Source organism: Crocuta crocuta, unplaced genomic scaffold (genome assembly GCF_008692635.1).
Source record: "Crocuta crocuta isolate KB4526 unplaced genomic scaffold, BGI_CrCroc_1.0 scaffold19, whole genome shotgun sequence".
Lineage (NCBI taxonomy): Eukaryota > Metazoa > Chordata > Mammalia > Carnivora > Hyaenidae > Crocuta > Crocuta crocuta.
Genome location: NW_027551565.1, coordinates 3,950,214 through 3,967,755, shown reverse-complemented (window position 1 = coordinate 3,967,755; position 17,542 = coordinate 3,950,214). Strand labels below are relative to the sequence as shown.

General features: G+C 41.7%; 1 protein-coding gene across 1 annotated transcript in view; it reads right to left on the bottom strand.

Moving 5' to 3' along the window:
- KCNAB1 (potassium voltage-gated channel subfamily A regulatory beta subunit 1) overlaps positions 1-17,542 on the bottom strand; it is a 269,277-nt gene that overhangs the window by 85,381 nt on the left and 166,354 nt on the right. Inside the window, exon 3 of the mRNA XM_077750098.1 lies at positions 1,751-1,788. Within this exon, the coding sequence (XP_077606224.1) occupies positions 1,751-1,788 (38 nt within the window). The remainder of the gene's footprint in view (positions 1-1,750; positions 1,789-17,542) is intronic.

Here is a 17,542-nt window from a genome sequence, read left to right as displayed (position 1 = left end):
TAAAACAAAGCTCTTTTTGTCTGTTTCTCTTTCCGAGTACCGCAACGGGTGGTAGAAGGTGGTGCACGTGCTGGATCCCTTCCCTACTTGTCACCTGCTTCGTATCTGACTTGAGTCTGTGGCCACTTTTTCAGTATTTGTGGACTTGCCTCTGTGCCTCCCGCACACACCCTACCTGATGCCAGGCAGAGGGCCCCGTGATGAACCCCATGGTGGCCACCCGGATCCTCCTTCAGAACGGAAGCACTTCTGCCCCTCGCTGCTGGGAGGGCTGCCATCAGATGGCCTGCAGCTGTCGGTTCTCTCTGGAAAAGGCACTTGGCTAAACACGGCTACCTGGCCCAAGGTGAGACCTGCTTCCCAGGGCGGCCTCCCTCCAATGACCAATCAAACAAAAGACATACTCAGTCCTCTTGTCCCAACCTGGGACAACTTTGCAGGGCCATCTCAGCTGTGGGGCACCCCGTGGGGTCAGGTGTGGTCGTTGCTGAGGCTGCATCATGGCCCAATTTTCTAATAACTGTTCTGTATGGTCATCTCCAGTGCAGTCTACCTTCCAAAGAATCCCCCACGGGACCAGCGCTCGGTGGCGACCTAGGCCCAATCCGGGGGACAGGCATTCAGGCAGATGAGAATGCGCAGATAAGACTCTGCCCCTTGCCACCCAGGATCTGTTTAAAAAACACTGGTGACCTTGGGAGCTGTGGGAAAGACCCTCTGTTCTCCCACGCTTCTCCTTGGGAATGACAGTAAGAGCTACCTTTATAAAGAGTTGGTTCCGGGCCAGGCATTGGGCTAAGCACCTCATGGGCATCATCTCATTAATCTTAATCACAATCCTGCTGAGAAGGGCTCTCACCTGCGTTTTACAGATGTGGCAACTGTTAGTAAACGTTAGTAAATCTGGTGGCAGAGTGGGCTGGATCCCACCGAGCGTATCCACTCAGACATGCTATCCCATACTCCTCAGTGGTGCCGCAAGTAGGCAAAAAAGGGATCGGAGGGACTTGAGGACAGTGTCCTTGGGGGAGATCATTGCTGCTCAATGCCTGCATGACTCACTTATGTCAGGAAGATATTCCTTAAAGGGGATGATGCGAATATCACTTTGGTAAGCACTGAATGTATAAACCAAGATTTAGAGGAATTTTACAGTAAATAAACTATTACAGCTGCCATTACTGAGTATCTGTACCTATGAGTCGAAGGGCTATATAAATATCTCATGTGTATAAGATGGTTATAACATGGTTAGTCCTTTCAACAGACCACCAATGTAAACTTTTTCATCCCATTTTACATCATAGGGACTGAGGCTCAGAGAGGTGGGATTAACTTATCCAAGCCAAGGTGACCAACTATCTTTCTTTGTCCAGGACTGAGAGATCCCACACTAAAAATGAAAGTCCCTGCAAACTAGGACCAGTTGGTCATGGTAGGTGGAGCTAAAACACACACACATCAGCAATGAAATCTTTCCATAGAGCTACTAAATATTAGATCCAAACTGGTTTATTCTCTAACATTTGAGCCTGCGCGTATAATAGATTGACAGCCCCACGGGCTATTAATAGTCTAAATGTGAAAAATACAAGAAGAGAAAACTGAAAATAATCTTTGATTCAGTCTTAACCATTTCCCATGATTAAAACATTACCCTTATAAAATGCCAGAACCCCAGGAAGAATGCTCCCACTATACAGCTTTACATTTTCTTTGAGCAGCAAAATGGAAGTCAAAAGTAACTTACCTCATCTGAAATTTGACCTCCAAATGTCACCCATGTTCCTAGAAAATAAATATTTGCACATTATTCATAATCATTTTTCTTTTTAATTTTTTTACCTTTATTTATTTTAAGAGAGACAGAGCAAGTGGAGGAGTGGCAGAGAGAGAGAGGGAGAGAGAGAATCCCAAGCAGGCTCCACACCATCAGCACACAGCTTGATGTGGGTCTCAAACCCATGAACTGTGAGATCATGACTTGAGCCAGAACCAAGAGTCAGACACTTAACCGACCGAGCGATCCAACGCACCCTACGTTTTTTTTTTAGTATTATGTAAGAGGAAACACTTTTTCTTGCAACAAGAAAAAAAAAAACACTTTTTTTTTTTCAATTGGTTGTTCACAAAGGTATCTGGATAAGAGGCACGTGGGGCGTCTGGAGGAAGTCCAAACACCCTGCTCCCCTTGGGAAATACCCCGGCAGGGTCTGCATCCCTCAGGAGGAAGGGATCCCTTTCTTCACTCAACAGCCCCATCTACACTATGGCAGACCTGTCCTGCAAAATGATTTTCCTTCTGCGATAGGACCATCATCACTAGTGTGCAAGAGTGCAGCGTAGCCAAGCCCGTTTTGGCTACACGTACATTTTTGCGGAAGCCATCAGTTGGGAAGGTACAAGGGCAAAGGCACATGAGGCCACCATTTCCTAACGTGAAGGTAAGACCTTGCAGTATGGTTCTTCCCTTCTTAACCTCCATCAAGGGACTGTTTTGGATTCCCTATTACTTTTCAAAAGGCATCCTCTCAGATGCTCTTCCTGTCCCTGCTTTCAAGCCCCAGGAGGTGACACTTAAGCCCCTTCTCTGTTTTACTGAACCTATTGCTCCAGAGTGGACATCTCCATTGGTTTGGGGATGGAGGCAAGAGCTGGAGTGAGGTTTGGGAAGGCAGGCGGAGAGAGGCAGCAGCAGCAGCCAAAGATTTGGATTTAGAAGCAAGAAGGAAGCAGACTGAGGGGGCTCTCCAGATGCAAGTCTACAGTCACCACAACCATCCTTTTTTGATCCATTTTTTTGGTTTTTAGCCCAAACTGCATGCCTGGCAAAGGCATTGCACCCACTGCACCCACTGCTGGGGACAGTGAGGTGATCAGCCTAGTTCCTCCCTCTCAGGAGTTCACAGTTTATAATAGCACAAGGCTAGACAGAGGCAAACACAAGGCAGTAAGGGAGGGAGTGCTCTACTAGACTGGTAGGAGGGGGCAGTCAAAGAAGACTTCTTGGAAGAGGTGACATTTTGGTTGAGCTGCACAGGAGGTAACTGAATGACGAAGGAAGGAACAGCCATTCCCGGGGAAGGCTAGAGGGTGGAAGCATCAGCGTGTGCTGACCAGCTCTGGTGGGCCACTCAGCAGAGTGAGGAGACGCGACACAGAGAGGCAGGGTGGCAAGAGTGAGAGCCAGGGCACAAGCAGTATGTGTGGGGCAGGCAAAGACCTGTGTCTGGAATCTTAGGTTCTGCATTTCCTAACAGTCATGGCTCCCATGCTCACACCTTACACATGCCCACAGTAAGCCGAGAAATGTGTATACTTTGATCTCTAATCATTTCATAAACTTACAAAGTCATTTTATTATCCCTACTTCCAGATGAGGAGTCTAACATCAGCCAACCCAGCAAATGAAATACGGGATTCCCCAAAGAGGCCTGGCTTCAAGAAGGACATCCTTTTCACAGTATCTCACGGCCTAATGAGAACACTTCCAGATTAATTATAGCATTTGGATTCCACACTCCACAGAAACACGTTCATATAATTGTACCTTTTCTTTATTCTCAGGGGCCATAACAAAAGTAGGATACAAATTATTTTCCTGTCCCACTCTCCATCCCCAGAGGTTCCAAATGCTTGCAGACTTGTTTTGCCAGGCTAGAATGATGTTGATCTGCTTGGTATTTTAATGCATTTTGAATAAGTTACCATCATTCAGCTACTTAGAAAATTTCCCTTTAAAGTGTCTGACTTCAGCTTCTCTTAACAACAGAGGACTAGTGTCCCCACAAGGCAGACGTGCCCTGAACCGAAGAGGCAGTGCCCTGTGTGTAAGGGTTACGCCCTGCCTAGGTAGTGAGCGCCCATGCACCTTCCTTTGGATCCAACACTGGAATCCAATAGCAGTTATTTACTACTACACATTTACTGCTATTTTTCGTCCTGCAAAATTAAGAAAAAGATGAGCTTGTGCATCTCCTAAAAAAGAGAATGGAGTATAAAAAAAGAAAGATAGGAGCGCACTTTTTGTGGGGGTTGGAAGGGTTGAATGCGAAGGATATCCAAACAGAGAATGTGCGCCCAGAAAAATGACAACTTAAGGCACTGTAATAAAACCAGCCATGACGGAGGTACAGAAAAGATGGGCACTGAAAAACTTAATGGACTGAAGAAACAGTCGCGTGTGTTTTTCAATGAGAAGAAAATAAGCGATCTCCTGTGAAATGTAGTTCTCTATTAAAGAAAAAATTGCCTGGGCATCAAAACCTTTTTACAGACAAATGCTTTTATAAGAGTTTCTTTTGAATGCAGCAGAAATTATGTGTCCAGAGCATAAACAAGCATTTGCAACCGTTAGCGTAACCAGAAACATTGTAGCTCAGCATGTTAAAAATATGGTAGAGAACTTTCAGGATAAGTTCAATCACTGGTGATACTTTCTACTGCAGCAAATGAGAACACGGATGTAAATAAGAGCAGACCATTAGCTGTATTTATTGTGATGTAGGGAGAATTTTGGAGGGATCAGAGAACTTTTAGAGAAGGAGTCCCTGAAAGGCAAAACATCACAACATCATTATGTTGTGATGAGAAAGATCTCAGTCCATCGGAGGTATAGTCTGAGTTATGAGTGTTACTGCAGACTAGGCCTTCCCAGAGAGGAGGGCTGATGTTGGGTCTATCAAGCAACAGATCGGAGGTGGCACTATTACGAAGGGGCACTATACATACGTCCATTAATTTCAGCACTCATTAGGAATTGCTTTGGGCTACAAAGCTGAAGTGGGACAAGTAATTAGTCTTCCATATCTTCGAGCAAAATCAGGTCAGTGTTTGGATGATAAATTTGCCGGCTTACTTGTGCTGTGATACTGAAACAGATTTCTTTTAACTGTTCCCGTCATCGACTGGCACAAAGTTGCAAGCTTCTTACTGATATTATAACCCATTTATGCCTTTTGCATATTTTTCTACGTGGGCATTTGCAAGTATTTGTACAAATGTTCGTTGACTTCACTCAGTCCCAACAAAATAGAGGCTTTGGGAAATTCATTTGTTTAGGAATAATGTGGTCCACTTTCCCATGTTGAAATCAGTTTCCAGAAATGAAAATACTAGCTTGAAATTCATTCTCCACAATTGGACCACTGAATACTGGCTTACAAACTTTATGAAAAGAAACTAGCATTATTTAGCTTATCTTCCTTGGTTAATTTTTGATAGTGCAAATGAAGGGCTATGATTGAAAGTTCTTGAGCAGTAGTACGAAATGGTACTGAAGACTGAATACAGTAATGTTGAAAACTGGGCTTGTACACATATCTTGAAGATCACCTTACGGGTAAGAATCAGTTACAAAGATATGATCCATGTTGAAAGAGCCTACGTGTAAGGAGAAGCTTTATTCTAAAAGAAATCTGAAAAATAACTACCTACCACTGCCAGTTTAAGTATTTAAGGCTACATTCTATATATCATTGTGAAAAGGTATAGGGCCTGATTGACATTTTGTTTCAGAAGAAATAGATGTCAGGCTTCTGATTTCAAAGCAAAGCAATCATGAATTATGAAAAAATAGCAGTAATTGTTTTCCTTTTTCAGAAACATTTTAATATAGAATATGGGCATCAATTATATACTTACATGAAGTTACATGCCAACACTATAACTTCACAAAAATAAACAGTTTGGTTCTATTTCTGGGACTTTGTTATTCTTACATTCAGCTAACTTTGTTGAGGCATGTTACCTCCCTGGCCTTTCAGACATTTCCTACCCATTTATCTTATAGTTATTTGCTTACAAACCTTTACATCTTTTACTAGGGAGTAAGCTATCCGAGGGTTAGGATTTTATTCCATTCATATGCCCATAGCCCGAGACTAGAAGTGAGTTGTTAGTGGATGGTCGATAAATTTTGGTGAAATTAGACTAAATTGCCTCTTTGTTGTTAATCTAAAAAAAATACTGGGATGGTTTCCCATCAAACAAACATGTTTGTTTTGATTTGTAGAAACATAGGTAATGCTTATCTGCAGCTCTTTTGGTCCTTGGGTGATTTATGTGTTTCTTCCTGACCCTGGGGGGCCCACCTAGCCAGGCCACCTCCTGCAGAAGGGGAAAGAAAGGCCCTTCTCCCCGGCTGCAAGGCCTCCAGTGAGGAGGGGGTGACTCAGTGCAGGCAGAGTTCACCAGCCACCCGAAACCAAGAGCTACCATTCAGGAATAGGGTGCATTCCTTTCCGATGGGGAAATATCCAACATCAGCCTTTCAGAAAGGAGAACGCTGCTTGTATGATTTTAGTCTTTACTGCTCCCCTCCAGAAAATAGAAGGTGCTTTATTAGTTAATATTCTCAGAAACCCTCTGTGACAAGTTTCTTAATCATTTTTCTGCCTCTAATGAGAACATGACTTCTTGAGACCTAGAATGGTGTATGATGATTTCACTGTGAAATCTCAAAGTAGTGGGATGTTACTTAGAAGATAATTTTACTAAACTGACACTTGTTATTTCTAACCTTTTAAAAGCAGAGTATAAAGAGAACGTTGAACTGTTATTATGCCTTCTGATGAAACTCCTTGATACACCAAGGAACATATGCTTTGAAAATCTGTATCCGGAGCATACAGCTACCATGGCATAGAAAAATTATTGAACTGTAAAAAAAGAAAACTGCCTTTGCATATGCAGGGTGCATGAGTGCACACAAAACCCCTCCCCCCTCCCCCCACACCCTATCTTGGTTACTTAGTTGCTTTGTTGGTGGTTTACAGAGTAATAGCCTCTTGTTATTCATTCAGGAAACATGCTTATCATTTAAATAACCTCCTTGCTTGAGCAGGAAGAGTCATTTAGATGTAATAATGTTTGTTCAAGCAGGCTACTTCCCTTTGCAGTATACATCATCCTAGTGCCCTCATTGCAAGCAGGATATTAATATTGGGACAGTGAAACTGTAGACCCTTTCTGAGTTCAGTGTCTTTTCCTGTCCCAGCATCTTACACAGGATCCAGCATTACATTTGGTCATCGTCATGTCTCCTTGGTCTCCTCTGATGTGTGACAGTTCCTGAGTCTTCCCTTGTCTTTCAAGACCTTGATGTTTCTGAAGAGTCCCAATCAAGTACTTGTAGAATGCCCCTCAATTTGTGTTTGAATCACTTTAAGGTTATAGATTTGGTGACTTCCTTTTCTATACTGCAGTGTGACCTGCTTATGGTTCGGATTTTTAACTAGCAGGAAAGGAATGTATAAATGCAACTGTAATATTTATTATGTCACGGGTAATTTTTCTGTTCTCTCTCATTTAGCTAGTATTTATTGAGTATTCCATGTGCGAGGCATTGTACCTAAATGATCAGGATGCAACAGTGAGCAAAACTAAAATTATTTCTGGAGTAGATTTACGAGGAAAGACAAAATAATAAAAAAATACGTAGTACTTATTTATGAATATTACTTTTATAAAGCAACAAAATATATATAGTGTTTACTGATGAGTGTTAAGGAGAGTCATTTTTTGCAGCGCCCAGGTGGCTCAGTCGGTTAACTGTCCAACTTCGGCCCAGGTCATGATCTCACAGTTAGTGAGTTCGAGCCTCACGTCAGGCTCTGTGCTGACAGCTCGGAGCCTGGAGCCTATTTCGGATTCTGAGTCTCCCTCTATCTGTGCCCCTCCCCTGTTTGCACTCAGTCTCTATCAAAAATAAACAAACATTAAAAGAATTTTTTAAAAAGAGTCATTTTTATAAGGCAGGGACAAAGTATATGAAATGTCAGTGGGTGAGTTTTGGGATTTTAGATAGGGTGGCCAGATAAAGTTCGCAAGGAAAATGACTTTTGAGAAAAAACACAAAGAAAGTGGAAGAGCTCCCCATGCAGCTGTCTGGAGGCAGAGTGTTCCAGTTTGAGGATGAATAATGGGGAAGGGGTTTGGTTGCCTGTTAAAGGTCAGTGAGGAGGCCAGTGTGGTCAGAGAAGAAAAAGTAAGGTCAGAGGAGTCATAGAGAATAGATCATGTAGGGTCATGTCAGTCATAGACAGGACCTTAAACAGGCCAGTAACAATAGAAGTGACAGAGTCTGACATTCTTTGAAGTGGAGAATCCACAGAATGGAGGACACACCTCTGAGGCTGAGTCTGAAACACAAGTGCCCACTGGGAAGCTGTTGTGAGTTCCAGGTGAGACAGGACAATGACTGTGGGTCTGAGGTAGTAGCAGTAGGGATGGGAGAAGTACTTGAATTTTGGAGAGACTTTGAAGGACAGCCAGTAGGATTTGCTGATTAAAAGGATGTCGGGTATGAGAGAAAGTGAGATTTTAAGGACAACACCAAGGTCAGAGGAAGGGGAGAATGGAGAACCAATTCAACACTTTTCATTATGGATTTCACAATTCTTGTTTTGCAAGTAGAGCACATGTCAACTCTAGGTAGTCAAGGCTGACCAAATGGCCAAAGGGTATTTAATCTAGAGGCGCGTGGAGTTATTACTCTATCACTAGAAAGTTAAGATTAGAAATTCAAAACCCAGATCTCATTGAACTTAGACAACTCACTGGGCAAAATTGATGTGTTTACTATCTCATTTGAATAATATTACTCCCTGAGATACGTGGAGCTGGAGGGAGGAACATCCCCCCAAACTGCACTGGAAAGCAAGAAACCATGCGAGCCTGGGACCAGTGCTGAGTTGGAGGAGTGGGCACTAAGCTATTGGCCACCGCCTGAGATCAGGGCCAGGAATCACCCAACATGTGCTTTCCTGTCTGAGCTTCAGGCTGAGTCTCCTGAGAACGGAACCCTTTCCTGTGTCCTCATGTCCAAATCCTACTGGCTCTTCAGCCTCAGAATTCAGTGTGCAGGATACCATTCCCTGACACGCCCTATGGTGAGTCAGAATGAGTATTTTAGGTCTTGGTCCATTAATTCTGTGATCCTGAGAAAGTCCCAATCTCTCGATTTCTAGTTTCCTTACACAAAATTGGGGACCTCCAGCTTCCTTCATCTATAATTTCATGCCTCTGTGGTTGGACTTTGAGGGGAGAAGAAGTCACCCTATTCACTCTTCTCCTATCCCTTTGAACAAACCGCTATTACTGTACCGACCACATTGCTTTGCAGCTACACATTTTATTTTCTCATATGACTTCCCCATTGACTGTCCTGAGGGCAAGGATCGAGTTTAATTTAAAATTTTTAACCCTACCCATTGAAGTGAAGGCTGCACACAACAGGTACTTAATAATCATCAGTTGAATCGGTAAGTAGACATTTTGGAAGCACATGCATTCCAGCCCTAGTGAGAAAGTGTCTAACTCAAGACCATGTGCAGCATGTTGGTCGTTTCCATCACTCACTACCGTGGATGAGTGGTCATGGTCTTCAGCTCTGGCTGCACATCTGTATAGCCTGGGGAGCTTTATTTTTAAAAAAAATATTCTTAATGTTTATTTATTTTTGAGAGAGAGAGAGAAAGACAGTGTGGGCAGCAGAGGAACAGAGAGAGGAGACATAAAATCAGAAGCAGGCTTCAGGCTCTGCGCTGTCAGCACAGAGCCCGATGCGGGGCTTGAACTCGCGAGATGGGAGATCATGACCTGAGCCATAGTTGGACGCTTAACTGACCGAGCCACCCAGACGCCCCTAGCCTGGGGAACTTAAAAGGGTGGCTTTTAATGGTCCCTTACCAGACCAGTTAAGTCAGAATCTCTGGGAACAGGACCTTGGCATCAGAATTTTTAGAAGACCCTCCAGTAACTCCAGTTGCAGCCAGGGTTGAGATCCACAGTTCTAGATGCTTCTCACATTGAGATATTAGTATCTCTTCCTTTTCTTTATACCTGTGTGGCCCCTACAGATAAACTAGATATGGTTCTATGTCTGGGTGCCGGGGACACAGCTGAAGGTTCTATCTTTTACAAAGGGTGCAGACAAAACGTTCTTCCTTGTTCTGGTTTGCATCTGTTGATGTTTTCCACAGAGTCTGGCCCTTATTTTTGGATCCAAGCTGCAGCCTGGTTTTTCATTTTTGGCTTCTAGTGTATTGCTAATGAGCATCTGGCCTGAGTTAACAAATATGATAACAACTTAGCCTTTTCTTTTTTACTTTGATTACTTCTTCTTGCAAGAACCAGCAATACCACTCCAGCTCTGGGGCAGGGGGAAGAAGAGGGGGGTGCTTTCACACCTGCACTTTAATAAAAGAATTTGAAATAGCAATGAAACTAGGTAAGGAAAGGGTAAAGACCATGTGGGATAAAAACGGGCTTCCAGACAGCTTCCGTATTATAAATGGGAAGTAGTATTCCCATTTGTGTCTTTCCACAGTTGGTTAGTGGTGGGATCTCCAAGGCCATGGTCTCTCCCAGCTCCATGCTGCTTTCTGATAATGACACCTCCCCACCAAGCCTACCACTCTGCTCCAGAAAGTGGTATGCATAGTGTTTGCTTGAAATGCTTGTAACACGACCCTTTCACGAAACTTCCTATGTTCTTCCCTCTGCCAAATGCCTCCTCCCCTCAACCTTCCTTATGATATGCTTTACACCAGTTTCTGCCCCCAGATTGCCTTGTTCATGGTTGAAGAATGGCATACACTTGCCCCCAATCTTCTGAGACACCTCCATGCTCCCAGATTCTCTCAACTCAACTTCAGGACAGGTTTTTAACTTGACTTCCCATAAGACCTCATGCATAGAACCATTCTGGGCTTTAAGCCCTCAAACCCTTAAGAACCCCCGAGCCAAGGCTAAGGGCTGGGCAATAATGAGATGTGCCTGTCCTTGAAGGAATCCTGGGGCATGGGGTACCGGTGGGCAAGGCATTGGCAAAAGGGAGTCAGCCTTAGAGTCAGCAAAGTTGGGGTGGGGCTGGCTGAGCCTCTCAGAAAAACCTGTGGAGAGCCGAACCCTGGACCTGTATCTAATACCTATGTGTAGGCTTGGTGTTTTGAGGGTTAAGTGGCTGGGACTGACATTAGGTTCTTCATGGTCCTTATTGAGAAGGTACAAATATTTGATATTTTCCTTCTTTCTTTGATTTGAAGTTTTATGTACTTCAGTGTGCAGGGATACTGCTGGCTCCATTTTGTTTTAAGATTTGTTTCAGGGCAAATCTACCTGGAACCATTTTGTTTTGTTTCTCCATGAATCTGATCAGTAAGTTTAAAGACAAGGAAGTAGCGATGGAAGTATTGGATGTAGGATGGTGGTGCGGAGATTAGAAGAGACAGCTTTGCCTTATAAAACAGAATTGTGGGGGTTGAGATTACTCAACAGGGGCTCTTGTGAATCAAATTTCGCTGCTCTCAGTCTTCCACCAGAAAACAATAACCCATTCTCCACATTTAGGGGTTAGAATTAGTGATACACGGTAATTTAAATCCATGGCTTAAGCTCCTTGAATTTCCTTATGTAGCTATGACTCCCAAATTGATTTAGCACCTTGAGCCTATTATGAAAAGTGACAATAAAGCCAAAAAGATTCTTAGATGAAATTTTTTTCTCCCTGTGTTTCAATTTTGTGCCTATTGAAATGAATATCAAAACTTTTATAACCAGAAGCAGTTTTTAAAAATCATTATTATTTCACTGGGAAATCCATTCATAAACAAGCATTTCAACAAATTATAGCTTTTCCTACTTCCTGAACATGAAAAAGAGGCAGTGTTTATATTTTGTTCATATTTTGTATGAAGTTTCTTAGTTAAAATTCCTCATACTTTCATATACTGATAATTACATGCTGAAAATTATTTCTTACAGTGAAGTTTCTAGGGTGCTTATAACCAACCACTATGCATCATTCACATGCTTTATTCATTTTGTTGCTATGGAAAAACTCCTATAAGAAATGTAGAGTAGTGAAGGTAGGTGAAATAACACAGTATTAGAATAAAATCAGGTATCTACTCTGGGACACCAGAGCTAAACGGCTATTGCGGTTTTTTGTTTTTCAACAAATTAAAGTATTCTCAATATCTTCTTTAAAAATGGTATCTGTTGTTAGGATTAAAAGTCCTTTTTTTATTTTTAATTTTTTCCATGAACTTACAGGGCCTGGAACATAGTATACATTCAAATATATATATATTTAAAAAAAATTTAAAGCTTATTTATTTTTGAGAGAGACAGAGACAGCATGAGTTGGGGAGGGGCAGAGAGAGAGAGGGAGAGAGAGAATCCCAAGAAGGCTCTACACTGTCAGTGCAGAGCCCCACACAGGGCTCAAACTCATGAAACCATGAGATCATGACCTGAGTGGAAACCAAGAATCGGACGCCTAACTGACTGAGCCACCCAGGTGCCCCCGTTCAAATACATTTTTAATTAGTTTTTATTTATCTTTTGCCTTTCCACAGAAGTTACTATAAATGAGAACGGTCTAGAAAACACTGCTGTCAAGAAGTCTGAAAGTTGTAATCTCCTTTACACTTTCTTCTATCTCTGAAAAGTTTATGTCCAATCTTTTTATCTTTGTGCATGGATAGATTTTTTTGATGGTTTAGTGAGTTCTTGTCTCTCCAAACAGTAAAAATTTTCAATAACTCTGGTGTATCTATACATAAAAACCATGGAGAATGTTCATAGGACTATCAGTATATGCTAGGAAATACATTTTTAATTCCATGACAAGGCAAAGAAAGCTTTAGTGAAAACAAGATAAGGGTAATACATTAAGAATGAAAAATATTTTGTGATAGTCTTTTCAAATCTTTCCTGTTGGACTCAGTTTAATGATTTTGTAGTATTAAATATTACTAATGAAAGTAGGAATACAAAACGATTCACACATTTTTTGACTAAGAAGTTTTTTTGAAATATAGAGAAACTAAAACTGAGGAAATAAATAAGGGATAAGATAGCAAAAACCTAAACACTAAAAAGTCCCCAACCTTGTTACAGTCATATTTACCCAGTTCTTGTGTTTCCCTATAGATTTATGGATTTAGATAAAAAATTAGCTTACTTTGTCTACGCCTGATGGTTACCAACTATTAATGATTTCAGCTTTTTTTTTTTTTTTCTTCCAGTCAGTAACATGCTTTTCCTAATGGGAAATTCATAGCTGTACTGAGCTGATGGGGTATTTGTGCATCTCCCATAGAGCTATATATGGGTGTTTTTTTTAATGCATTATTTCTAATTGAGTGACAGAGACCTTCCCTTTTCCATACATACAGAAGTTATGTATGGAAATTTGTCATGTTAAAGAAGAAAATGAGGCAATAATAAACCAAAAGCATGTTGGTATATTTGTAATCTTTAGGAGATCCCAGTCAATCCAAACTCTACATAGAGTCCTTCTCCTTTGAAATGGTATCTTATGCTATACTGAAAATGAGAGAAGCCCAGAACGGCTCCTGGAAGCCTAATCCAAACACTGATGGTCCCAGCCTGCCTTTGGCATTGAGGTGATGGCAGTATAGACACATAGTCCCAATTTTACAGGAATGGAAGGAAACTCCTTTAAGTACTGTACGAAAAAGTATTTATAAATTTAGGTAACCAGAGACATCAAAGCATATAAAAGTGATATTTCTGTGTCTATAATTTTTGGATTATTCTCAAACACAAAAGGCAGGCCTTCTTGAGACATTTTCAAAACTACTAACCCTTGGCATAATCGTATCTCTGTGGAGACTATACAAAAGCTGGTACAGTGCATGGGAGGGACTTAGTAAGTGTTCTATGAATAAATGAATTCAAGAACAGCAGATAAGAAATGATGAGCCTAGAAGAAATGTTCCATAATTTTTTTATTGCCTGATCTTTTCACTAATTCATTGCTTGAAAACAAATTAGTCTACATGACTCCATCTATGGCCTTTGTGAGTTAGTACTGTGGGTATCCACCAACCAGTACAATAGCATGTACAAGAAATAATATTCCATGCAAACTGGTGCAGCCACTTCAGAAAACAGTGTGGAGGTTCCTCAAAAAATTAAAAATAGAACTACCCATATGACTCAGCAATTGCCCTGCTAGGTATTTATCCAAGGGATACAAGTGTGCTGTTTCGAAGGGGCACATGCACCCCAATGTTTATAGCAGCACTATCAACAATAGCCAAAGTATGGAAAGAGCCCAAATGTCCATTGACAGATGAATGGATAAAGAAGATGTGGTATATATATCTACAATGGAATATTACTCAGAAATCAAAAAGAATGAAATCTTGACATTTGCAACTACATGGATGGAACTGGAGGGTATTATGCTAAGCAATATTAGTCAGATAAAGACAAATATCATATGACTTCATTCATACGAGGAATTTAAGATACAAAGCAGATGAACATAAGGGAAGGGAAGTAAAAATAATATGAAAACAGGAGGGGGACAAAACATAAGAGACTCTTAAATATAGAGAACAAACAGAGGGTTTCTGGAGGGGTTGTGGGAGAGGGGATGGGCTAAATGGGTAAGGGGCATTAAGGAATCTACTCCTGAAATCATTGTGGCACCATATGCTAACTAACCTGGATGTAAATTAAACAAGAAATTAAAAAATATATATATTATATATAAAGTCCAAAGAAAGAAATNACCATATGCTAACTAACCTGGATGTAAATTAAACAAGAAATTAAAAAATATATATGTTATATATAAAGTCCAAAGAAAGAAATAAAGAAAGAAGGAAGGAAGGAAGGAAGGAAAGAACATTCCAGAAGGAATCTAGGAGGTTGGCATGGATCTGGGACTCATGGCAGAGTAACACCTGTATTTGCCCTCTTAAAGCACTGAGAGCCTCTTGTTACTCCTCCCACTAGCATCAGGGGCCCTGGTTTCAGGAAACAAGGGAGAGTGTCCCCAGAAGAAACTCCTGAGGTAGCAAAAGTACCCACCTGGTGACTCTCCATCTTTGATTATTTTGTGATTAGTCAAGAACCTTATGGATTAGAGCTCTCTATTAACTAGGAAAGAATACGTAATCATAGTGAAGAATGTGCTATCAAAAGATCTGGTACATATAGCGCCTCATGGTTCCTGAAGGCTGGCGGAGAGCTCTGCCCACTCTCCACAAAGAGGGAATCTGTCCATCTTATTCATCATTGTCCCTTCTACACCCAGAACAGAGCTCACTTCTGCCGGTTAACTATCTTTCAGGTCCTGAAATTATTTCTCTTAGTTTTCAACAATCCTAAAGTGTGTCCATGGATAAATAGGTTGACTTTGGAGATTTTGCTCATCTCTAAAATGAATGATGACACCCACTCCGTCTCTAAAATGGATGTGAGAACTCTGTGAGACGATGGCAAAGCTAGTCCATGCTTTTTTGAGAACTCGCATTGTGCCAGCCACTGTGCTACACACTTTATAGACATCATGTCACTTGAAACTCACAACCACTCTGGGGTCTGAGTTTATTTGCTGGGAGTAGCTCAGCCAGGATGTAAGCCCAGGCATTCTGGCTCCACAGCCTATACTCTTAATGATTTCAACAACATATATGAAGGGTCTAGTACAGTACTACGCGTACAAAGGATACTCATACTCACTATCTGTTACCTCCCTTCTTATCTTCTGAACAGATAATATATGAAGCACCAAAAGTTCCATAAGAATATAAATGGCTTTTCCAGAGACTACAGTGAAAGCCAAAGTCAACATTGGAATGTATCAATTCTAACAGTATACCCATCTTAACAAAGCTTAGGAAAATTTATTATTTATTTTGGATTATTCTGAAGCAACCCATGGAGAGTGGTGAATAGACTAAAATATTAAAAAATGCCACAAAACTTTTGAATTTTAATTGGAGGCCAAAGCTAAATGAAAAACGAACCCCACACTTGGCTCTTGCTTCTTGCAGCTGGAGACCAAAATGGCCTGCTCTTGGTCTATGCCTTCTGCACACTGCCTGGAAAGTGAAATTTCTCAGGTGCTCAAAGCTTCCATCTTAATTTATTAAAAAAGTGTATTTATTTTTGAGAGACAGAGAAAGAGACAGGGTATGAGAAGGGGAGGGGCAGAGGGAAAGGGAGACACAGAATCCAAAGCAGGCTCCAGGCTCTGAGCTGTCAGCACAGAGCCAGACATGAGGCTGGAACCCATGAACTATGAGATCATGACCTGAGCCGAAGTTGGACGCTTAACTGACTGAGCCACCCAGGCGCCCCTCAAAGCTTCCCTCTTAAACCCAGCCACCTGATGAGCAAATAACTCAGCCAGGGGTGCCTGGATGGCTCAGTTGGTTGAGTGTCTGACTTCGGCGCAGGTCATGATCTCACAGTCTGTGAGTCTGAGCCCCGCATCAGGCTCTGGATGACAGCTCAGAGCCTGAAGCCTGCTTCAGATTCTGTGTCTCCCTCTCTCTCTCTGACCCTCTCCCCCTCATGCTCTGTCTCTGAAAAATGAATAAACCTTAAAAAAAAAAAAACAAACAAAAACTCAGCCAGTGAGCCAAGGTTGCCTCCTCAACTCTTCAGGAGTAGAGTTTAGAGCTCCTTGTCCTGGTCAGTGATACTCAACTCTGGCCTAATTAATAGGACCACTTGGGAGCTGATGCCCTTTTCTACCCCACAGAGTCTGATTCAGTTGATCTGAGGAAGACCCCAGACACAGATATTTTTCAAAAGCTCTCATGTGACTGTGATGGTGGCTGGAGTCAAAAACTGGTCCAGGCAGCAGTTGGGACAGCACTGGAATGGACTCAATCCTTCTACAGGATCCCAGTATGACATTAAGTGCAGGGTCCAGAGAGTAGAGAAAAATTCAGTAAAGAAGGTTGAAAGTGGCCTTGACCCCAAACGCAATACTGTAATGTCTTGCTGAGTTGTTAGCCCTGACCAAACAAAGGGTTACAGACTATTCTTTCAAGATTCTCTTTTTGGTGCTCTGCCCTTCATTTTATTAGTACTATTAACCTTGTGCAAAAATCCCAGTGGCAGTAAATGACTGTAGCAAAAATAGCTTAGTAGGAAGTAAAACCGGGTGAAATAAAAAAGAGCATCAGCAGTCTCATTTTCTGGGACAGGATGAGGAGGGCCACCAATCCTGACAGAGCAGGGTGCAAGTGAGACACATCAGTCTGATGGGGTCAAGGCGGAATTTCTCCCACTGGTGCCGTGTAGAATGATTAATTCAATATGGAGATCTAAAAGTTTAAGAGAAGCCTAGGCAGAGATGTGCTACTAGATTATGATCCCATCCCTGCATATTTTATTAGGTCTAGACAACTCTCCATTTTCCTGTAACAGGTTTTTGTGCCTATGGAACCCATATTCAAACAGAAATAAAAAATTCATTCCAAAGACAAACGTGAACACATTTTCAATTTTTTGCATCACTGTTCCCTGCAGAGGTAACCGACAACGGCGGTCTTCCTCATATGGCTCAGTGGTACAACTGGAAGCTGACACAAACCACTGATCCATCTGACTAAAATGCCAAGGCATCTTAAAGCTACGCTGGTATAGAAACTATACACGTTTAGCACACCTTGGATATTGCAAACTCCAAAGTATAAACATGAGTTAAAAAAATGTATGCATGACATGCAGTGACTATTAGATGGAATGGTAGAAAGCGCTA